This window comes from Phaethon lepturus, unplaced genomic scaffold, assembly GCF_000687285.1.
Source record: "Phaethon lepturus isolate BGI_N335 unplaced genomic scaffold, ASM68728v1 scaffold10369, whole genome shotgun sequence".
Taxonomy (NCBI): Eukaryota; Metazoa; Chordata; class Aves; order Phaethontiformes; family Phaethontidae; genus Phaethon; species Phaethon lepturus.
In genome coordinates, this window is record NW_010564168.1 from 83,773 (window position 1) to 107,639 (window position 23,867).

The following is a 23,867-nucleotide window of genomic DNA, read 5'->3' on the forward strand; positions in this document are numbered from 1 at the left end:
TGTCAACAAGCACAGGAGGCTTTTCAATGTTAAATTTGAAACTGTCCTTGTGGCAAGTTGTCATGAGATAGAGGCAGAGTAATAGCTGCTGGTAAGGGAAAAAAATAAGCAGGAATAAGAAAAAATAGACTTCTAGCCTTACCTAGTATAATTTAAACTAATCTCTTTGACACTCAGCAAAAGAAAGCAAGATAAAACCACATATTCTATCAAATGAATAAAAGACAAAATACTGGAGTCATAAATAAGCCAAAAATTTATAGGCATGAGCCAAGGCTTGCTGAAGTAGAATTCTTAGCCCTGACACTAAATTACTGTGGGTTCTTGAATGTGCTTGCCTTAGTTTCCCAAGGTGAACACCAAGTAAAACACTACCAATCAGAGGTTTTATGCCTGGTTAGTTAATGCTTCTGAAGTGCTTTGAGATCTTTGCATGGAATCTCTACACAGCTGCAAAGTATTATTGGTTCTCTTGAATTCTGTGATTAGAGTAAAGCATGACAAATATCATCCTTGTTTATGCACTGCATCTAAACTAACTTTTGCCCCACATGCTTACAGGAAATACAAATTAATAAATCACAAATGATTACTCCTGTTATGTTCTTAGAATAAACACATAGTGTGACTTTCATGAAATCAAGAGACAGTAATGCAAGAAAGAAGTGTGGACTTTGCCAGAAAGTAGGAAGGGCTTTAAATCACATAACTGCAGTTCCACAGTATCATCAACCAAAGCAAATTTTGATTATTGTTTGAATTATTTTGAATCAAGTTAAGCAATTTCAGCATTTAAAAAAAAAAATAGCCTTTATGAATCCAGTTCCTCCGTTAGATCCCCTTTTTTTTTTTAATGGACATTGTTTGAAAAGAAAGCAAAAACATAATGCTAGACATAAAAGAATGTGTATTTGATCTTAGCTGCCCAGAGATAACCTGGTTAAACCATTCTGTCTAACACGGCAGCCTGCAGCACACATCAGATAGGCTGTGATGTCTCTACTTCACAGGCTCTGCCCAGCATTTAGCATTTACCCTTTTTTGATTGGGTCACCTTTTAAATGCCACAAAGTAGGGCAGCAAAAGTCAACAAAAATAAACACGGAAAACAGAAGAAAGTAAGAATCTAATGGAAAGGCTTCGGAGATAAAAGTCACTTTGTGAGGGCTGCCTGACTAAGGAGCCCCCTTGCCTTTGCAATAGCATCTAATTTGAGTTCTAACTCCAACAGCAGTTTAAAAAGCTTTCCACTCTAAAGGGCCCCAAGTGCATCATAAAGATAAAGCATTTCAGTAGAAAACAGCCACAAAGACCTCTATTATCTTATCAGTCTTTGGTTACAACAGCTGAACCAATATGACTAAGTTCTGAATGACTTCTTTTCCCCCCTTCTTTTTATAACACTAGAATACTGGAATTTCTTTATTTCATGATCAGTTAGCAATTGTTGATGTTCCCATATGCTACTGTCCAGTCCTTAGTCAATAAAAAGTTTTATAAATGCTTCCATTGTGCTTTGTAGCATCCCAGCGCAGAAGGCAGGGCAGCAAACATGTCCAGCATGCAAACCACAGCGGAGAGCTTCTCTTGTGAAGGTGTGAGATCCCCCGCACCCCCGTGTCTCAAAACGATTCTGTGTTTTAACCAAGGAAAAATTAATACCCTATGTCCATAAACAGTAACAGGAATTAATATTTGGAACTACTGAAAATGTTCTGTAGAGCAAAATCGGCTTCTCAAGTTTAGAAAAACAAAAGACGGCCCAAGTTAGCTGGGCTTATGAGAAGGGTGAAAACGCTTTACTGACAACCGGCAGGATTCGTCTTTATTTCACATATACTAAACCTCAGATGCTTAAGCCGTCTCTTAGGTGGGAGCAATTTGGAACGATTACGATTCACAGAACAGGGGAGTTTTAATGCAATCCTAACCTTATCAAAGGCCAGTGTGCCTTTCCTAGACCAGCCATAAAATTGCAGGTAGCAGAGTGAAAATTAAATTACCTCAGCGAGGTGACGATGCCCCTTCCTTTTCCCACGTCAGTATGCCCACAGACAGAAGAGGGAGAGGGCCGGGACCGCGACTGCAGGGCTAGCTGCACCCCCATCGCCACAGCCACCTCTCTGGCTCTGCGCAGCCCAAGCTGCTGGCACGTCTCACAGCAAACATCAGGCTCCTGCCCCCACTGCCCTTCAGGTTGGATCCTACCAAGGCTTTCGTCCCGTCCACGCATACGCCTTGCCTAGCCGGGGAAGACAGTACACATGCAGGAGGGCAGCGCGCATCCCGCTCTCTCCCTGACGTCGAGCTGGGATAGAGGCAGGAGTCCCTGGACCTGGGTGCCCTCACAGGCCCTCACTTTGTCATCGTGCCTCTGAGCCTTCGGGTGCCCTATTTGATCATTTAACGTGCCACACTCCGTTGTTTTTTCTCCTTCTCAAAAGAATTTGAAGGATTTATCGCTTCTTCAGACTTCACAAATCATAGAACAGTTTATTCTGCATTAAGAACAAATAAGTCACGGGAACGCATATAGTAATCCAGCCGAATACTTCCCCTAACAATTTGCCATCACTGGATGGCAACTGAGGCAGGCTTACCTGCCTTCGCATTTCCCAGCAAATGCTTGTACCTTAGCTTTGCTCCTGCAAATAACCACCTCTTCTGAGACAATGTCTCTTTCGTGGCCTTTAACTTTTTTTTGATCTCATGTGTTTGCTGGACTTTCTGTTCTTGCATTGCTTCTTAGCAATTCTCAAGTGTTTCCTGAGGAATATCTTACATTCAGAGGTTTTCTTCCTTGACAGTTTTTCACAACAGTTCTAAACAAAGTAATGCAATACATTCAAAAGAACAACACTGCAGTGACTGTGTTGTCAACATAAACTGTTCACAAGTTACTATCAAACTGTTCCAACAACTGTCAAAGTAACCTGCTAGGCAAAGGCTTGGATCGAGGAGTGCCAGGTCAGCTCATGGAGCAGCACAATTATAATGTTGCCCCATTTTTAGGGATGTGGTGAATCCACAGTTGAGTCCTAAAATGTAATCCACGTCAGGAATGTGGGAAAGAATGTGATGTTAGCCAGAGCTTCAACCTTCCCCTCCTCCAAACCAGCACCCAGCAAAAAGCGGAATTCCAACAAAAATCTTGGACTCCTTACTTTCTTTAACACATATGAAAAGAAGAACACTAGCTGACATAAGCCTTGGAGCACTTTAACTATGGAAATTTTGTTACTATCTCATATATACAATTCTACTTTAGTATTGTTTGATTTCTTTTAAAAAGGAAAAAAAAAATACATTAGCCATTTTCTTAGACTTACTCTCAAATTCCAGAAGAACTTGTTACCTTACATTCTAAAAAATACTTGAACTATATATTAAGTGTTAATTCAAGTACATATTAAGTGTTAATTCATGCATGCGTATTTGGAAGAAAGACAACGACAATTTTCTGAATAAATTATTCCTAGGGTTTTTCAGAACCAAGTAGAGACTCAATTAGAATGCTTTAGTGCTTTCAGTGGGTGTAGAAATGCTTCATATATAACTAATATGAGCTGTTCAGACTCTATGTGGGAAAAAATGTGCTAATACTGGATATAAACAGAGAAATACATATTATGCATTGCAACTAAAAACTCACAGCTAACCTGTTCTTGCTGAATTAGAATATAATGATATAGCAGAGGCCATAGGCTGTGAGTAATCTGTACAGTGATGCAAACACTAAAATATGATGTAAAGAGAAAAGAAAAATTAGTAGTTTTATTCTGTTGACTGAGAAGAATGTAGCCCAGGGCACAGCACACCAAAATAAAATAGACATGGTGGTGTTCTACAGAGAGCAAAATTTGTATTATTAACATTATTATTATTGTTGACTTTAATGCTCAATTCCAATGCTTTTAAAGGAAAAAAAATTACAAACAAGAGAGGAGGAAAGATGGTCCATCCATTTAAGCTATTCACTCAGGACTTGAGAGAGTTGAAAAAATATCCTGACATTCAGTTTCGGTTTTTCCCATTTAAGTACAGATGACTGTACTTCCCCAGATCAGGGAGGGGAGGGGGAGGAGGATGTTATTCTCATATAAACAGTATTTGTGGGCCGTACAACAGAAGGAAATAGTATATTAAAAAATAAAAAATCCAAAGGATAGGGGAGGTATTGGAAGTGAAACAAATTGATAAACAGAAAAAAATAGAAAATCTAACCATTATGTACTACATAACAGTTCCTCTTCTGTAGAAAAATCACACTGAGATGCCAGAAACTATGTTAATAATGATAGCAGAAATACTGAAACATCAAAGTAGGAAAAAATTTTCAAAAATCTTCTCTGTGCAAACATCCCCACACACAAATCCTTTTTTTTTTTTTTTGTGGAAGTTAATATCTTAAGTTAAAATGGCACAAGATTGGTTCTCCTTTCACTATCAGAGAACACACATTAAGCACAAAAAACAATAGCAGGCCAATGCTATGTCTTCCTCAAGGAGACAAGAAAGTAATAAAAAGGTTTGAAAATCAAATCCTGTAATTTTTCTCATTTACAAAGGCTGTACAACCAGCTCCAATCGAATGGTCCTATAACACTTTAAGTTCTCACATAACAAAACAGGAGAAGTTTCATAGGCAAATGGAAATAACCAAACGTTCTCCTTCTGAAGATGGGACACGTACTAAATATCAGAAAAAACAAGTCCCTCGACAACAATGATGTTCACAGCGCTTATAGCCTCTTCATTACACTGGAATCAACAACTCAGCAGACCTAATTCTCTGTTCACATTATTTACACATACATGTAGAACCAGAAACTTCATAAATATCCTTTATTTACAGGACTATGGGAACTGATCCCCATGTTCCCATACACAGTAAGTGAAGCCACTGGTTCACCTTCCCTATTATTTTATCTCTGAACCTGACTGAAAACACATGGATGTTTTCGTAAGCTTTGGCTGAATTTTGTAATAGTTGGAGGACCAATAGCAGATGCCAAATAGAAGTGCAAAATATCTCATCACTGAACATTATGGAATAACGTTGTTTTTAATGACATTCTATCTCTCAATTTCTACAAAACTCACTATATTAGGTATTTTAAAATGTTAGTAGAGAAAGCCTATACTTATACATATTCTATAGCACCATCCCAGTTTTAGATCTGAGGATGTTTTGTCCTGACAGCATCATTTGATGTACAAAACTGCACATAGTATTAGAAATTTTTAATGCACTTTCTTATTAAATTCTTACCTCTCTCCATTATAGCTTAATGTGAAACTATAGATGTGAAACTGAGAATAAGGTGCCTACACAGCAAAATACTGCCCCATCTTTTACACCAGCTTCATACAGATTCCAACACAACAGCATTTTGTCCTAAACATTATTTTGCTTCCTGGATCATTCATTCAATTATTTTTTTCTTTTCTGACATGTAAAATTTACTGAATGGAGTTCTGCTGTGCTAGTAGTGTCATGATATGTTAATTTAGTTAAGTAATGTTTAAGATGTTTGAAATAAATGGAAAACTCCTACCCTTCATTTCCAGAAAATAAGAAAAATATTTTAGTTCTAGATGAGCATTTGCACCCATTCCTTGATATGGAGGAAAGGATGGTCTGATATATGAATGCCAAGCCACCTCTAATATTCATACAAAACATTGCAGTAAAAGGTGCAAGATACTTTTTTGTAACCTCCACTTTTAGATGTGAAATGATATTTTGTTTTGCTTAATGTACAATCATAGGTAGTATCTTCTTTGGAATTACAATGTTGAAAGCCACAACTGATGACAGTCTGGAATAAGTAGGATCTTATCAACCAACACGAAAAGATTAGGAGTCTGCTGGAGAAAAAAATGTAAATGGAGAATTCAGGACTGATTTTGAAATTGCTCCATTTCATCGATTGTTCTTTCATAACAGTGTACAGCTGGATAAAATTTTGTTTCCATATTCAATTTTAACTTTAACAAGTGATTTCTGGGTACTATGATACTCTTCAAAATGAATATTATTTTTTTATTATGTAAACATGATATGATCCCAAGTGATCTATACAATTTTTCATTCTTTTTAAAGTAGTATTCCTTCCTGTTGTGGTGCGAGTGCAAAAAGCACTTGTTTGGAAGGAAGAGCTCTCCAATTAAAACTTGTATCTTCAATCACAGGGATGAACTGAGTATGTGTTCTATCTAATCTTATTCTGGAAAGAGAATTGTATATGTACATGCATATAAATGACTGGAAGGAAGCTGAGAGTAAGTTAGTTTAGTATCTCATTTGGTGAGTATAACTTGTATGAATTAGACAACATTAATTTCCCTATATAATAGAACTTATAGTTACTTATGATTCTGTTAGCCGATATTTGTCTTTCATAAAAAAGTTCATGATGTAAAAGAAGCTTTTGGTTGTTTTTTCAGTATTCTTACATTGTCTAAACTATGGGTTAATAAAGATGAAAAAGAATCGTATGTCTTAAGTTTTCCATTTTAAACAGCAAGCTATAGAAAATAAGGTTTTTAATTTTTTTTTTCTGTTTTTGTGTCACAGTATTTGCAGAAATAACAGGATTCTTCTCCGTAAATAGTGAGGAATACTTTGCACTGTAATGTCTATAACTACATATATGGCATGATGGTAAGAAAAGGTGACAGCTGAAGTCCATACAGCTTTTATGTATAGTTCTGTGGTTGGACATGTGCAAACCAGGTGAAAAAATATGTCATTACTGTATCTTCCCGCAGGGCTAATCTAGTTTTAAGGAGGACAATGTGGTGCCTTATATTGTACCTGAGCATCTGTGTACTAGAAAGGTCTATGAGAACAGGGACAGGAATTAATACTTTTCTCTGTGGGTGCAAGAAGGGAAGAGATCCTTTCCATAGGTACCATTGCAGCTTTTGTATAAAAAGGCTATCGATTTACATATTAGGATTATTATTGGAGTTCATTTGCCTTAAAGTTAACACTGAGGATCCCACTCCAAAACACTCTAGGAATCTTGCCTCTCTTCCTCTACGCAAAATTGTAACCCAAGTGCATTTCTTCTACTACATCCAGAATGCACAACATACACAGGAGAAGAGATGTGCCCCTGTGAAACGTACTCTGACTTATGATGTCTTGCAGTTACTTTTTATATCTCGTTAAATAAGTTATTTCCATGAGTTTTTAGTTAGTAGTTATTAGCTACACCACTCAGAAATGTCTAAATATAAATATGAGGACTATTAGTACTGCAAGATTTATATACTTTAAATATAAATTTTAATTTTGATCTTAATTACATGTTCATCTTTCATGTCTTACAAATACAAACAAGTATATCAATGAAAAACTTATATTTGCCTCTGAAGATTTTTATTGCCTCTGGTGATAAGTAATGAAGAAGCAAAGTTTATTGCAAAACAAGGACATTAGCATAGCCTGTCTATCATGGAAGCTGTAAAGAAGAAACTTCCTACTTCATCTAAGAAGAGACAATTTAATCAAAAGCCTTTGATATGTATGGAACAGCAACAACATTTCATACATTTAGAATGTGCCCACGGAAGTCAGTTGAAGGATTTACACTTATTTCAGTGGCCTCTGAAACAGGTCCATTGATATGTTCATCAATAATGGCATTAGGTGGTCAAAAAAGGCAGCTTCAGGCTTGAAAATATGAATAGTATTTTAAATTTCTCTCATAATCAAACAGTTATAAATTGAAAGTGCTACTTATCTGCTACACACAACCTAGTAATCTGTAAAACCAATTCAGCAGAGCACATTAATGCTACAAATATGAATTATCTTACGTCTTTTGAAATAACCACAACCTCACTGTATGCATATGAGAAATAAAAACCAAACAAGTAAACTATGCTTGTTGTTCCCACAGGGTTTATTTTATATATAAATAAATAAATAGAACACATTCCAGAACAAATTAGAATTCTATGACAAGCTTGTTGTGCTCCTATGAAATATGCTACAAAATTAGCCGTCAAGTTTTCTAACTGCAGAAAAGCCTCCTAAATCACATTAACCAGAGCACAAAAGAGGTGGCCTACATTTGCAGACTGAAGTTCCACACATATTCTAAGAGTGTTCTGGTATAATTATACTCTAACCACAAGCATGAGTATGTTTAGCCAGATGTTTCTTAGAAGCAACTAAAAGTACAGTTGGAAATTTTCTTAATTCAATTTATGTGTATACCTAGTTGATCACAAACCAAAACATTTAACACAGCCCTTTGCTACAGAATGGCTGGTAATGAAATTCTTCACAGTCTCAAACCAGAGAGTGGTATCGTGTTATTTTGTTATGCTTATATAGGTACTCTACCACTCAAAAGGGATCACTCAGCACGGAAACATAAACACTGCCTATTCAAAAGACTTAATATAATTTAACATTCGAGACCTGAACTCAGGCACAACTTTAAGCACAGCCTAAAGATAATTCAGAATAAATCTTGAGGCACTGGGAGCATGTAGGAAACACACCAAGAGGTTTTGAATTCCATTATAACGGTATTCTAACTCAATACGTTATAAAGAGATCTGGGGTATATTTAAGAAATAAGGATCTCCTAATTGTTTCTCTCTCCGTAAGACAATGAAACACTGTCCAAGTTTCATTTTCATTAATTTATTTCTAGAGTGACTGCAATTTCATCATTATTTTTCCTTCATAAGAAGACACTACAACTAAAACCACAAACGAAGAAGCAGCAGGAGCAGGGAAAACAGATTTCTACTGAGACTTAGCTCGATTGGTTTTGAAAGTTAATCATCTGCCTTTTAAGTGTCCTATTAAAAAAATGAGCTATGTCTGCAATAACATACATATTGCAACTTGATGTAATGTTTCTGACGTGTTTCTCTGAAGTTACATCAGTATAAATGTGCTGCTGAGATACTGCCCACTAAGATGAAGGCTAGTTGGGGCTGAAAAATATTTTTGCACTTCAGCAACATATTTTAGGGTGATTTCCTCTCTATTAATTTTAAATATACATCAAAATTTCAATCCATCTGCATCTGAGGTATTTTTCCAAGGGGTTTCTTAGTTTTAGGTGTCTCTGGGCCAGGTATTTTAAAGGGATTTAGGACTCTTACTATTGCAGATAAATCTATGGCCATGTTTTAAAAAATACGTTCAACATCTAACACCCATTAACTCAGATGACATCTTACACTATTTTTAAAAATGAGATAGGTGTATCTGAATCAGATAACACCACCTTAAAAGTTTTCAGTTCATTGTGATCTCAGGCGGTTCCTCACACAGTGGACACTAGAGCCACAGAATATCTTCGTAAAAGCTGCTGCGGGTGCAAAGTTTTTAAATAGGCTCAGGGAGAGACTGGACAAGTATTTGGAAGTGGGTAAGAGAGATCTAGTTGACTGATACAAAATAAGCAAACCACATCAGAGTCAGGAAATCCCTGGAACTGAAAATAGTCAGAGGCTGGGGTAATGTTAGTGTGAAAGCATATGCTTTCCCTGTTCTTCCTTGTTCGTGTGTGCCCATTTATCGTTCCCACTGGAGTCAAATGGATGTTTGGTTGTTTTTCTTCTCTCTATACCAAAGATTTCCTTTCCATTTTTTCTCTGAGTTCTTGGGTAGCAACTTTAGCCCTTCAGACACAGTATTTGATTATTTTTTTATTAAGATTTGTTTTCCCTGTACGAGAATTCATATCTATGAGTCTACCAACTGTCTTTCCTTAAAGTAAAAGTAGTTTCATTTACTTTTCTGATGTGCAACACTAGCTGGTGGACATGAGAACCTGGATCTGTGTGAAGGTGTATACAGGCTTAGGGCCGACACGTTTCAGTCAAAACCTTAAGTCGCTCACTTTGAGTTTCGTATAGTTAATAATCTTAGCACAAAAGAAAGTTTTCAGCTGCACCCTTACAGCTAAATTCTAACATATAACCATCAATACATTATGTTATCATTATAATTTCAGGGTATCAAAATAAACACAGTCATAAATGGAAATATTTGTGAAGAACCACTGAAGGACATGGGGTATTTAGATATCACTTTCTAGAACTCAGTAGCACTTTGGTAACTTCAAAGTAGCAAGGACTGCATTCACTTACAGATTTTCAAATCTTGGACTTCTTACATTACTGGCTTGATATCTAATAGCAAAGATGAGATTTTTCTGCTCTTGTGTACATTAAATGTTCTGCATTTAGGGGACCTCCAGCAGCTTGCAGTAAAGCTAAGCTTGCAGTAAGCTTTCAGTTATATCATGGACTCGACATATACAGACAAAAGTCCACATAAGACCACCAGCTTGCACAGCTATGAATACCAATCTGACATGTGAAGACAATACAGAAAATGCATTTATAAGGTAACACTTACACACAGTCATTCACATTTATTTCCCTATGAAAAAAATAAAGATTTTTACTAACTGAAGTATTCAGTATTGCTTTAGGTATTAATTCAGTGTACATACTTTAAGAGAAGTGACTTTCTCAGGTGCTTAACCAAATGCGCAACTCTACACCCATGATGCCATAGCATAAAAGTGACAAAAAAGAGCACTACTGTGAAAGCCTGAATACATATACATGGCAAAAGCATTACCTAGTTTACCAACTAACCTTCTAATTCTCACAGTATCGTTTAACCAATCCCTATCTTCTAGCTGTCAGGCAAGAAAATGAAACAAATATATCTTGAGTTCATGAACAACAGGAAACAAACTCTTTCAGAAATCCAGTGAAAAATGGCACATTAGTTTTGTTTAAAAAAAAATACACACCTCTCAGAGGTTGTTAAGAACCATCACAGAAACTGAGTCTATAAACGTTACCGTTTCAGACAGTAGTCCCAGTCTGAGCATTGGTGATGCCAGCTGCTCTATAGGATCTGACTTTGACCGGTGAGGAGCAGTGTTCTCCTTTTACAGATCATGCTGCAAGTGTTGGAGTGGGCCTATTGCAAGGATCACTCTTCTCCTTTGTCAAGACTATTTCATTAAAACAAGTTAAACAACGTTCATTTTCGTCACATAAAGCTTCACTTTCCCTCACTTCCAAAATTGAACTTTATATTAATTTCTATGTTGAATGCATTCAAACATTTCACACAGGCATAGCTGTCATAATGTAAATTTCTTATGGCAGATTCAGCTGATGTGCAGTTAACACCTATATTTTGTTGCAGGTGATTTGCTGATTATCACCGCAGCCCTTTTCAGTAGTTGTAGCTATAACTCAGAAATGTGTTTTTCTCAGTGTTTGTTAGCACAATAAACATGGAAGGGGACAGGAAGAGGCAAAGTGAGAGAAGAGACTTACCTACCTATGAAGTTAACTAAACTTGAACATGCGTGGAGACTGACTATGGTTTTTCCAGGTCAGCAGATGGAGAGTTCTCAGTATGACCTGCTCACAGCCAGTACTTAGCACCAAGTGTTCATATTTGTCTTACGGTGGGATATATTATCTGAAAGTACGCTGAGAGACTGCAAGTGCCTTTGTCAATCACTGTTATCTTGAAAAGTGGCAGACCATAACCTGAGAGGCTAAAGTATTTCTTTTTAGAAAAATCCTTACATTTCAGAAGAAGTGGGCACCCTCATCTGAGACACCCAAAACTACACTATAAGACCCTTGAGAGGTGAAGAAAACAACAAAATAGAGAAGAGGTTTAATTAATTTATGAATACATCCTGAAGTAGGAACCCTCTATTCATTACAGCCCCTAAAAGAAAATCCACAGTCATCCTGTGACTGTTGTAGACTCTCAACAATACATCGGCAAATGGATCCTGGTACCAGAGTAAAGCAGCGAAGGTAAAAAGAAGTTCTTTTAGTTACACGTTAAAAGGAACTCTATGATTCTGAATGAATCTGAAAAAACAAACCACAGAACAGTTGTGACCATTTCATTTTCTTTACCTTCCTTAGCAAACCTCTGTATCCTTCTGTTACCAATCAAAACTTGAAGTCTCCGTAAACTTTCCCACATTTACAAAAAATTAAGTCGTACAAACCTATATAAAATGTCTGTGTACACTACACTGACTTTTGAAATCCCACAACCTGAGTACACCACCTGCATTTTACCAGTAGATTTTGTTTTAGTATCTGTAATAAGACTGTATTCCAGCTTCCAGAGAGAACTACAATTGTCTGGTAAACAGTTACATCAATGATCAAATCCCATAACTACATTTCAAAGTATGGTGAACTTTGTCTATAAATAATTTTCTGATCTTAGGGGTTAGAACTGTGATCTTATTTCAACAGAACCCATTAGGGGCATATATCAATCTACAATATTTCCAAGTCAAAACAAATGCAAAAGATGTATCTTCACATACAGTAGTATGTTTAAAAATGTCGGAAATGTCAACCACTTACATACTTTCATATTATGCCTAATTAATACAAATTGCATTTAATTTCACATTTAGTAAAACATATTGCTGCCCAAAATAAGGACTATAATTTTTATCAGCAATTATTATTACTGATGTATCAACACAATTATTTAAATTCAATGTATATAGAGGCAGAATCCATGCAAGCATTTACAGTTTTTGTTCCCTCTGTGCTTCTTCCCTAATTTTTGTGGCTTGGAGCTTCTCCAGATGCTGTCTCTGACTTTGTGGTTTTGTATTTGAGATCCCATCTCCTGATTCATAGCATTCCTTGATTGACAGATTCAGATACGAAAACAAACAGTTACCTGTATATAATCTGCATCTGACAGCTGCACCGTGAAGTTTTCCATTCGTGGTGAACCTACTGTTTCAGATTTTACCCATTTCTTGGGTCTCAGAGTCACTGTGTTTACTGAGCCATTCAATAACTGGTGACATATGTGATCTCCACACTGCAAGCTGCACTTCAGATTCCGAGGATTTTCTTTTTTTCCCTCCCCCTTCATAAACTAAATTATTTAAAAAACAACACAGGGTTTTGTATTTCTAAACTGATGTGCCTCCTAATTGAATGCAGAACACTTTCAAACTATTTTCCATTAGAGGCCCACTTTTTTCTGATTTTAATGCACAGTATAATACCTTCATTGGTAGATTAAAATTGTTTGACTAGAAGTAAAATGTATTATTACATGCTTTTTTAGCGGTTTTGTCTTGTATAATGTAGGATGAATTATGTAAAACATACCAAACAGGATACTCTACAAGCTGCTACTTGCATGCTGCAAACAATCACAGTTTCACTGATAGACTAGGACTTAGCATCTTAAAATTCCTGTGGAAATCAAGTGCATTTTAAGTATTGGGTTTGATTATTTAATCAGACAACTTGCATTTTGCCCTGGCTAATTTGGAAGGCTGATAATATTTTACTCATAAAATAATTGTGCACCTGTTGTGATGGAAACCTATTCAAACAAATCTTAATAGACATGAGAATTCATTCCCAACATGAGTGTGTTAGCCTCTCATTATTGCTATCTACAGGGCAACAAATTTTAAACAGCCATTGAGCAGGTCTCAGTTAATCTTGTGTAACTCTTAAAGAACATTTATGACAATGTGACTAACATTAAAATTTGTTAATTCATCTCGATACAGAGATGAAAAATAAGGTAAATATTAGGATTTTCAGGTCAAACTAACAGTAATTTAAAGAAAAAATGGTAAAAAAATAAAAGTATATATAACAGGATTTCAATGTGAGAGCTAATGACAAAGAACCATTTCTTATCATGCTGCCTGGGTATAAAACTATTACTCTTATTAACACAGAGAGTAATACCGATGATAAACTCATGGAATCAGGACAGGCTATGTCCATAATAGATTTCTATTACTGTTTCCTCTGTTCAACCAAATTTCCTATGGAAACTGTTTCAATATAGCACGCTCAATTTGCTTTACAATTCATATATTCACATTAATTGATGAGTCTTCATGTTTTTAAAAATTTTCTCTATTGGCAAATCATGTTAAAACCCCCCCCAAAAAGTTGGAGAGAGTGGAAAAGCAAGAAATTATTTAATTTAATCCGAAATAAATATCTGGGGGAGAGATACAAGGGAGACAGTGAATTGAGACCAATTCACTCAACAAGTAAAAGGGCAGTATTGTGAATGACCTGACTGGAGCAAGTGGATCCTGATTAGCCCAAAATCACTTTAATGTTGTCAGGAGGAGGTAAAAACAAGGCAAATGAGCACAGTTTGGCTAGATCTGCCCTTGGGCAGAAAACTGTCAGATGTCATGGGTCAGATCTGAAGTGAGGTGACACAGTTAGACAAATCAAGGCCTCTTGAAAATAATACTGATAGTTAACCTCTTCCAAAGGGTCAACCTGTTTAGAAAGGACAACCCTTCTTATATTTCTTCTTCTATTCCTCATTGAGCTTTGGCTTTTGTGGCAGTGGCTGTGTCAGATTGCACATTATGTTCTTGCTATTCTCAGTTGCATGTGAGTTTTCCAAATGTGCTCATACTTCATTTTTCCTTGGTATTAATGCTATGCCCCTTAAGTTTTACAGATGACATTTCTGAGCCACATCTGGGTCCACATTTTTTAAAGTTCCCAATGAGGTATTTTTATGTATCTCTCAAGAAAAAAAATCTGATATCTTTGATATCATCAGGATGCTTTCATTACCACAGAACATCCACACATCAAGACCCCACTTCAAGACAGACTCCCTATTCAGAAAGAGAGATTAAAACCAACTGAGGTGAAAAGAATTGCCACAAACGTTCTCATTAATTGGTGCCAAAGCTTGATGTTGCTCTGAATAGGGATATTTTGTGCAAAAGTTTTCTTTCCAAATTAACTGCAGAGAAGGGTGATGAGAGTGGCCAAAGCGCAGAACAGCTTTCATATAAGGAACAAATAATTAAATATATTTTACTTTTCAACCTGGAGAAGAGACAACTGAATGTAGTGTACAGAGAAGATGAACAGGGGACAACCATTCCCTGTCCATTACAATACAAGATCTAGGGGACACCTACAAGGTATTAGGTTTAAATACACAGCATATTGTTAACTGCTGAGCTTATCCCCACAGACTTTCCAGCTGTCTATTAAAGGGTTCAAAACTGATTTGACATGTTCATAGATGATAATTCTATCAAGGGCCATTAAATCCAAATGTACCACCTATGAATCAAGAAGCTCATTAATCGTATTTTGTGGGAAATTGGAAGAGTATATTGAAGATTTATTACTGTCTGTTTGCCCTTTCCTTACACCCTTCCCCAGGTTGCTCAGTATCCATACAGACAGAACACTATAGGACCACATGTTCTTTATATCTGACAATATAAAAATCAAAGATTTCCTTAATATGAAACTCCTCTAACAGAAGACTGAGAAAGTACATCTACAGGTTTCCACAGAATCTAAATCGATCAGAAAATTTCAGTCCTTTCAGTACTGTGCCTATCTGCATCTTTCTAGAGAACTGCTCACATTCATTCATTTGTTAGAATTTGACTTCATATGTCTACAGCAGCAAAAAGCCAAAAGCACTGAAACATGATGAAACATGAGAAATGGAGCTTCCACTCTTGTTATAGCACTGCAAACTCCTACATATGCACTTGTTTTTTCATAAGTTGGATATTTGTCTTCAGTAGGGGTTTTATTTTGCTAAAGGTAACTTACTTCATTGGCGACTAAGCTGGGACTTGAGTCAAAAGGAAATTTGCCACTGGCATCCATTGTCAGAAGAGAAGGCCTCAAGTTCCAAGTAGTGATAGGCTTCTTCAACATAGAAGCCTTTCAACTACAGTTAAAGACTCTGTATTTATTAAGGAAAACAATTACTGATATAATGGAAAAAAAAATATATATATACACACACAATACTAAAACAACCTACCAACAGAAGAAAATGGCAAATTTTCAAAGAAAAAGTGAAGGAAGCCTACTTGTCATTTTTAGTTTATATTCACCCCTTGTTCTGTTAAAAAAATTAAATGGCAATTGAAAAGAAACACTGTTTAATACCATACATTTTCTTGTCACTATTTGCACAAATGAAGAACGGATCAAATTTCAGAATGCATTCTTTTCTAATGTGCCAAATAAATGTATTGCTGTTTCAAGTTCCTTATTATTAGCATCATTATCCTTCTTATTCCTTAATACTATTCCTTAATACTCTGTTTGGGACACAGTTCCGCAGAACACATCATATAAGTGAGCTGCCCCATTGATTTCAGTGTAGTACAGAGCTCATATATTTAGCCCTGAATTGTTAAGCTTAAAAACATACAATGGTAAGGTAAAATATAGATATATGTGATTGCAGTAAGTAACAAATTCATTATGTGCCTGGAAATATACTGCATGCATCCCGGTTGATATTATTTATAAAATGTATTCAACAATATGGAGAACTTGATTTATGTGAAAGGTTGATTACAATGTAATTTACAGTTGTGAAGGTTTAAGAACTAGAAACACTAATAGTCTTTAACTTTTAACATTAGAAGCAGGCACGATTGTGATAGGTGCCACTGAAATATAACCCTCTGACCAAAACACCAGAGCCACAAAAACATTTACGTCTTTTTTTTTTTCTTGCTAAGTACAGCTTCGATCCTGCCAAGACTTACATGTACGTAGTTTAAATAACAGAACTATGTACAGTGAGCAGTCTCATTCATTTCCACAGGACAACCCTCCGCCTGTACAGTTCAGGGTATGTCTATTTAAATCCAGAATCTGGAGAAACGTAATTCATACCAAAAAAAGTCAAGATGACATAAGACCATATAGTTTAATCTAGTTCACACTAGTGATTAGTCTAACTGTATCGGTACCTCAATCATAACAAATAGATACAATGGGGCATGGTAATTTTAACCAAAATATTTTTATTTTGGAATCCATTACCTTCTTCAAGCAAATCAGACAGAAATGAATGCAAACATTAAATGTTGAAAGTGCTTATGAAATATTCAGTCATTCAAGTATCAAGATACCACTTAATTTAGAAGGTCAGCTTAGACCTGGAAATGTAGCTTTTGTAACACGTTACACAAAGTGCCAATGGCTTGAGAAATGGCAAAACAAAAATATCTCTCTGATTTGGAGACCTACAACATAAAGATAAACATATCACTTCATTGGGTCATGGTAATAAATACTTTATGAGAAACCTTTATAGCCTGTGGTATATTTCTAATCAGGAACAATTTCTTAAGGATTTGGGTGTAGGGGTTCTGGGTCGCATTGTTTTGTTAATGTTTTCTTGGATGCTTTCATTGGTTTCACTAATTGGAACCAGTTGATCCTTTTTCCTGTGTATTGATTTTTTAAATCCTAGCAGTTAACAATGATTCTAATGTATCATAACACTTTAGACCTTAATCATATAGTGGGGCTTTTGCTTGTAGCTTTTGTTTGAGTTTTAATTAAGAAGACCTTGTGTCTCAAAGCCTGAGCTGGGTTTTTAATTGCTAGTATGTATATCACACAGACTTCAAAAGAAATAAAATATGTTTATAACAGAGAGCACAAAGGAGAGCTTTGAAATGTCTATAGCCATACAAAGTGACATAATTAAAAACCTCTGAGTGCCTCTGTGATATAAGACTTATATATATTTATTTATACATATTTATAAGGCAGACTGTTATATACCCTTAGAATTCATGAGAAAGAAATTTCAGCAATTATACTGAGAAATAATTACTGCAAATCTAGACTACAGTGTTGGTCAGGGCTACAGGAAAACATCAGTTTTATTTTCCTCAAAACGGTCTTCACATTTTATATAGTGCACAGAGAAACACCAAAAAGCTTATCTGTGAAGACAAATTGGAAGCAAAAATAGCATTTTAAAATGTTTTGTAAATCATGCATATTTTAAGAAAAAATTTAATTCACTGTAAAAACACATAAACCATAACTTTCTCAAGGATTCATTCATGCAGCACTCTCTCCAAGACTATTCCAAAAATGGAAAGTGTTAAATCACTAGATTCAAACAGTTGTGCCTCACTGTTCCCTTCCAGACATTAATGCACACACAGAAAAATGCTCCTAGAAAACACCTCTTTCCATCTCTCCTGTATTCTAATACCAGGGACAAATATCATTTTCCATATTTGTTATAGTGTATCTCGCAAGGAGACTATCAAGTGGGTGAAGTTGCTTCATTTTACTAAATTCAACATTTCCTAGGAAACAGGCATGCTACCTCCCACCTATCCAAATATTTTGAGGCCATTAAATGTATACGTCACAGGAAATAGGAGGTTTAGGCTCTTTTTAATAAAGTAGATATAGAAGGGGAAGGAATAAGCATGGGAAACATGATGCAAACAGCCTTCTGTGTTGGATAAAGCCATGGACATCAATCACTACGCGTCCCAAAATAGAGTATACTGTACAAAGACAGCATGTGACATTCAAGTCACAATGCCTATAAATATAGATAGTTCCAGTTGTAAACACCACCAGTGGAAGCCAGAGAACTAACCTGCAACACAGTAGCCGGTGACCCAGGAGTAACTCTTCTGTAAGACTGCTAGACCAATTCTGACCCTTTCATGATAACATCATTGCTTAAGTTACTTAAAGACTGACCTTTCTTATTTGATCTTCAAAGACCCTGCATGCTGAGAAAGACCATTGCGGGATATTTCAGTAGGACAACTGCCTGATGCAGGCAAGACTATGCTATTCCAGAGATTTATATTTGGAACAGAAACAGAAAACTTAAAACAGACTCTGTATAGTGATAAATGATGCTACTCTGCCTAGCTGTGGCTGCTGAAGAAAAACTAGATAACTAAGCAACAGAAATACATGCAGCGAGGGAGGGTGAGGACAGAACTCTGTGCACCCAAGTATCTGGAAATCTAGAAAAGAGTCCTCCACCACTTTATTTATTCAAATACATGATAACAGAAATTAGAATGAAAAGTATTTCCTGATCCTAATTTTTACACAAAAAACCCAACAATGCAAAAGCTGGACGTAAGCCTAACAAATTGCTTGTAATACCTTAAATACATGTATTTGCACGCACACACTGGCAAACAGCATACAATCAAATGATTTGCATGGGCAGCTGTGGGGTTTTTTCCAGGTGAGCAGGTCATTTAACTCAGCTCAACTGCTTCATAGACCTTTGAAAATTTGACCTATGTGCTTCATTTATAAACATATCAAATGAACAAGCAGACTTATTTAACCACTGGAATTTGGCTACAAAGCATTCTGCCAAATGCTCCTCTGAGTTTCATGCAACCTCCCTGAAGTCAATGGCTTGTTTGGCTGGAATTCAAGGAAGAATCTGGACCATTATCAATAACTGAAACCCTAAGAAAGAAACTCAGAAAAAGCAGTTTTACAAATGAAGCACACTATGCAAGAGTAATTGTGAACAGGAACAATCCCACTTAGAGAAAAAAAAATTATTCACTGTTTGTTACTTTTGTATTGGTTTCTATTGTTTGAATTAATAGATACAGTTTATAATTATATCTTGATTAACCCTATTGTGTTCTAAATATAGAAGATAAAGCAAGAAAATACCATTTTTATTTGTTTCTCTCAGCCAATTATCTTTTCTTCTCGTCTATGTGCTTCCCAAACATGAATAGAAACAGTTTGTGTCAGTGGTACATTTTTTTTCTGCTTTCATCCTTTTTTCTGGCACTGATTCTTAGCGAACTGCCTTCCCACAACCAAGATGCTAGTCTTTCACTGAAGGGGGGAGGGTTGTAGTTGTGCAGACACAGAGGAAGAGTATGTGCTCAGGTTATCCTTAGCAAGAACAACGCCTTCTCTCTAAAATAAACAACTCCCAGTAACAGCCAGTGCAAAGAGCAGTTCCTCACAGGACCACACCTCACTTTCTTATAATCAAGATTTTTTTCCCTAATGACCTCATTTATTTATTTTTACTGCATTGCTTCATGTCTTTAAGTTAGGCTTTCGGTACCATGAGCAGAAAGTCTGCACAAAGCCAAAAATATCAGCCAGTTATATAAATTGATTTAGAATTTAATGGAAATTAAGGAAAAATATATTTGACCTCCCAAAGACAACACATTTTCAAAGTAGTTCTTTCAGACCTCAGCATGCCCTGCCAGTTACCTAACTGGAAATTCATTCAGCATTATGGAAATGAACTTCATGATTTGGAAATCTACCACCTTGAACACTGAAAATATTTTTTGTTTTTTAAATATGCTTCTTTGTCAGATTAAAATCGCTCTGGTTCCCCTACTTAGCCTTATTTCCTTCTTGTAATCTGGTTTTCATGATGCCATAGGCTAGATTGTTGGTTTGGGTTTTTTTCTTTCTGACCTTATTTAAGGCACACAAATGCTAATATGATACCATGCTATCAGGTTGATGGCAATTTTATCAGCTATGAGCTAACCAGCCTGGAGACGGTAGCTAGGCCACTGGCTTGGGAGCCCAAAGGAAGAGTCCTACTTCAGATCTGCCACTACTCCTGCTATGTAACTCTGCACATTGTTTTCTTCTTCTATAAAATTACCCTAATGTCTTTAAGTATAAAACACGACATAACAGCAACCACCCTTTATCGTCCATGATTGTGCATGCTTTTTTGTACTTTTGCCTGTTCATGAAAAATGTTAAAAGCAGTTGCAGTAACAAAGATTCAGTATTGCGTCTTGCTGGAAGTCAGCTAGCAGTGGAGAGGAATACTGCGGACGGTAAGACCGCTTAAGGATAGGTTTCTAGGCATGAGACGCAGGAAGTTAGTTGTGGAAACTAACTGAATGATGGACACACATAAATCTGGTGAGCCTAATCAGGTGATCCTTTTTATACAGCTAATAGACTATACCCCCGGGAAAGGTAGTTGAATGAGTTGACAGTTCTTCCAAATCTGAGTGAGAAAGCTTTGTAGGTGGATGAGAAAAGGATTTGAAGCAAGAATTCTACCCATTCACTCTGCAGTGAATATATGTACATGAAGGAAATAGAAGGAATAACATAAATCCAGAAAAACAAACTTTTTTAATAAATGAAAGCTCATGAAAAAGTTTTTTGTGCCATATAAAAGAATAGAGAACATTATTCTGCATTGTTAGAGATCCCACCGCCTTTAATTTTGATTCACTAATAGCGTTCGAGTAGTTCCTATTTAAAGACTAAGTAGCTATATTCTGCAATTAATGGACAAACTAGCATTCAGTGTTTTCCACACTATTAAGAAACAATACGGATTTAAATAGAATGTGCTTTCAAAACATAATTTTGTTGGATTTTATTACATTCAATTTTAACATGTTCCTGTAAAACTGCATACTATATTTCTGCCACTGACATTACTATAGGATTTCTTACCTTCCTAAAATATAAGCATTGTCATAATTCTACCAAAAAAATCCAACAGGAGAATCCAACAGATTTTGGTCCTGAATCAGCTGAAGGAACCAATTATAACTTACTTGTTAAAAAGGGCCAATCTTTCATCTGTTTGTGTAATAATAAATTTGAACTATCTTAAGTTTCCCTGGTAGAAATGTAAAAATCCTAAGCATTAATTTTCAGCAGACAGTACCTTTTTTTTTCACACTAGTAAAGATTTATTCATATGATGCACATGATTTTTTGTTGCCACACATTTGTAGTTGCTATTTAATAAAATTATACCAATGAAAAGATGTATATCTTAGGTACCTTATATACTCAAAAATGCCTTATGACCCTTTCTCACGGCACAAAAAACACCTTTTTAATTTTTTGCTTAATCAATAATGAAAAGATATATATCTTAGGTACCTTGTATACTCCTCAAAAATGCCTTATGACCCTTTCTCACGGCACAAAAAACACCTTTTTAATTTTTTGCTTAATCAATAACACTGAATTTCATGTTCAGTGAAAGGGAAGAAACAGTACCAAGTACAAGTAACTCCATGTTTTCAAGATGTTTCTTCCTCTTTCTCTGGTCACAGGGATATACAGCTAATGTCAATGAACTAATGTAACTAAACTGGTGTTTGTGATAACATCCTTGATACTTCCTATAACTGATTGTGATGTACTCTAATTTATTCATTTGGCAGATGCATCCATCACCTCAAAGATAAGCATTAAAAAACAGGGTGAATTGACTGGAAATTGGAAATCACCCTCTAGTTCTGATTGTTATTTCTATTATTTTTGTGAACTTTGAAAAATCTCAGTCCCTTTTTAAAAATACCTGCAAAATTTAAAATTTGATCTAGTGAGATACCTTTAATTTCTCCAAGTAGATCACTTGTGTTTAATTTTTCCATCTTCTCCTTCCAGTCTTTAGAAAGTAGCTTTTCCATGCAGGACGAATCTATTAAAAAAAAAAAAAAAAAAAAAAAGAATAATTATCAAAGATATTCTCACACATCAGGAAAACAGGTGCCACCTTCATTTTAAAACTGTTCTCTCTATTCGAGTTGGACCATAGTTTCAAAAGAAATGTAGCCAAATGGAGTTCTCATTTAACTGCATTTTAAATCCAAAGTAATTCCACCGAGGTTAATGGAGTTACTATGGATTTAACAAGGGTCTAATTGAAAGAAAAACTTCGTTCAGGATTTATGCATGCTAACTGCCAATTTACATGCATAGATTGCCAATGTATATACAAATTCTGTCTTTTTCATATGAGAATGATTGTACACTCGAAATTATACATGAAGATATAGAAGCTTTTTTTGGAAATTTGGCACACAGTGACATCTGAAACCCATTTTTATACCCATGTCAATGCAAGAGTTATTCATATAATGTCTCCATAGAATTCATAAAAGCACTCTACATATTGGATGTTCACAGTATCAGAAAATTTCTCAGTACACTATAAACAACATGCAATGATTAGAAGATATGCTTTCAGAATCTGAAGTTCAGAATACATTTCAAATCTTTGCCCCAATCTGGGAGGCCTCCTGTAGGCAAAACTGTCACTGAAGTCATTACACTTAGGAGAAAGTAGAAGACTGGCCTTAGCAGGTTTCACGTGATCAGTCCCCAATTCCACTAGAAAACTTGATAGTGAGCATAAGAGATTTCAATAAAATCTAAAGTTTTTTTCAGTTCCTAAATTAAACTAATTGGCTCTGAAGTCTAAATTATACATAACCTTCCAGATAACTTTAAAAAGGTGATTTTTAAGCTGGGAGTTCTTACGGTTTATGTTGCGATCCAGAACTTTATGACTTTAAGAACTACAGTTCAGATTTATAAACAATTATCAAGAAAACTTGACACACAATTGAACGCTTATTTTGTCTTCCTAGTTAGTAGTAATAGAATCTCCATTAAACATTGTGCATGTACCTTCATTGGTAGACAGACTCATCAACAATGTCTATGCTAAACTCTTTGGAAACCCTTAGGCCCAGTTCACAAGATACCAAACACATTATTTAAATGCAACTTTAGTCCTAAAATGAATCTTCACAACGAGCCTTCATTAGAAGACCACATATCACTCTGGGTGGTGCTGAGCACGTTATTTCTTAGTGCATGCGCTGGGATAGCCATACACCTAAGCTTGTTAGAAACTCTCCTAGCAAGCTGCCGTTTGTTTTAGGAGATCAATTTATACAGTGCTTTCTAAATAACTAATAATGTTCCAAATTTTGACAACATTTGTTGATCCCACTCCAGTCACTTAACATTTGTTGATCCCACTCCAGTCACTTAAGCATTAACACTGGGGTGTACAAGAAGACAGAATTCAGCCTAACATAGTTACTGCTAAATTACTGGCAGATTAAGGCCAAATTGTGGCTCAAATTCTTATGTCAGCAGTCCCAGAGTGAGCAGCACTCACATCAGCAAAAACAAAAGCAAGAAGCCCAGATTAAGAATTGCAACACAGAACACATCAA

At 35.8% G+C, this 23,867-nt stretch overlaps 1 protein-coding gene across 1 annotated transcript in view; it reads right to left on the reverse strand.

The window, feature by feature from the left end:
• Positions 1-23,867, reverse strand: part of LOC104626765 (transcription factor SOX-6-like) — a gene marked incomplete at its 3' end in the record, with an annotated part of 141,078 nt that overhangs the window by 61,527 nt on the left and 55,684 nt on the right. The window contains exon 3 of the mRNA XM_010294785.1: positions 22,229-22,318. Within this exon, the coding sequence (XP_010293087.1) occupies positions 22,229-22,318 (90 nt within the window). The remainder of the gene's footprint in view (positions 1-22,228; positions 22,319-23,867) is intronic.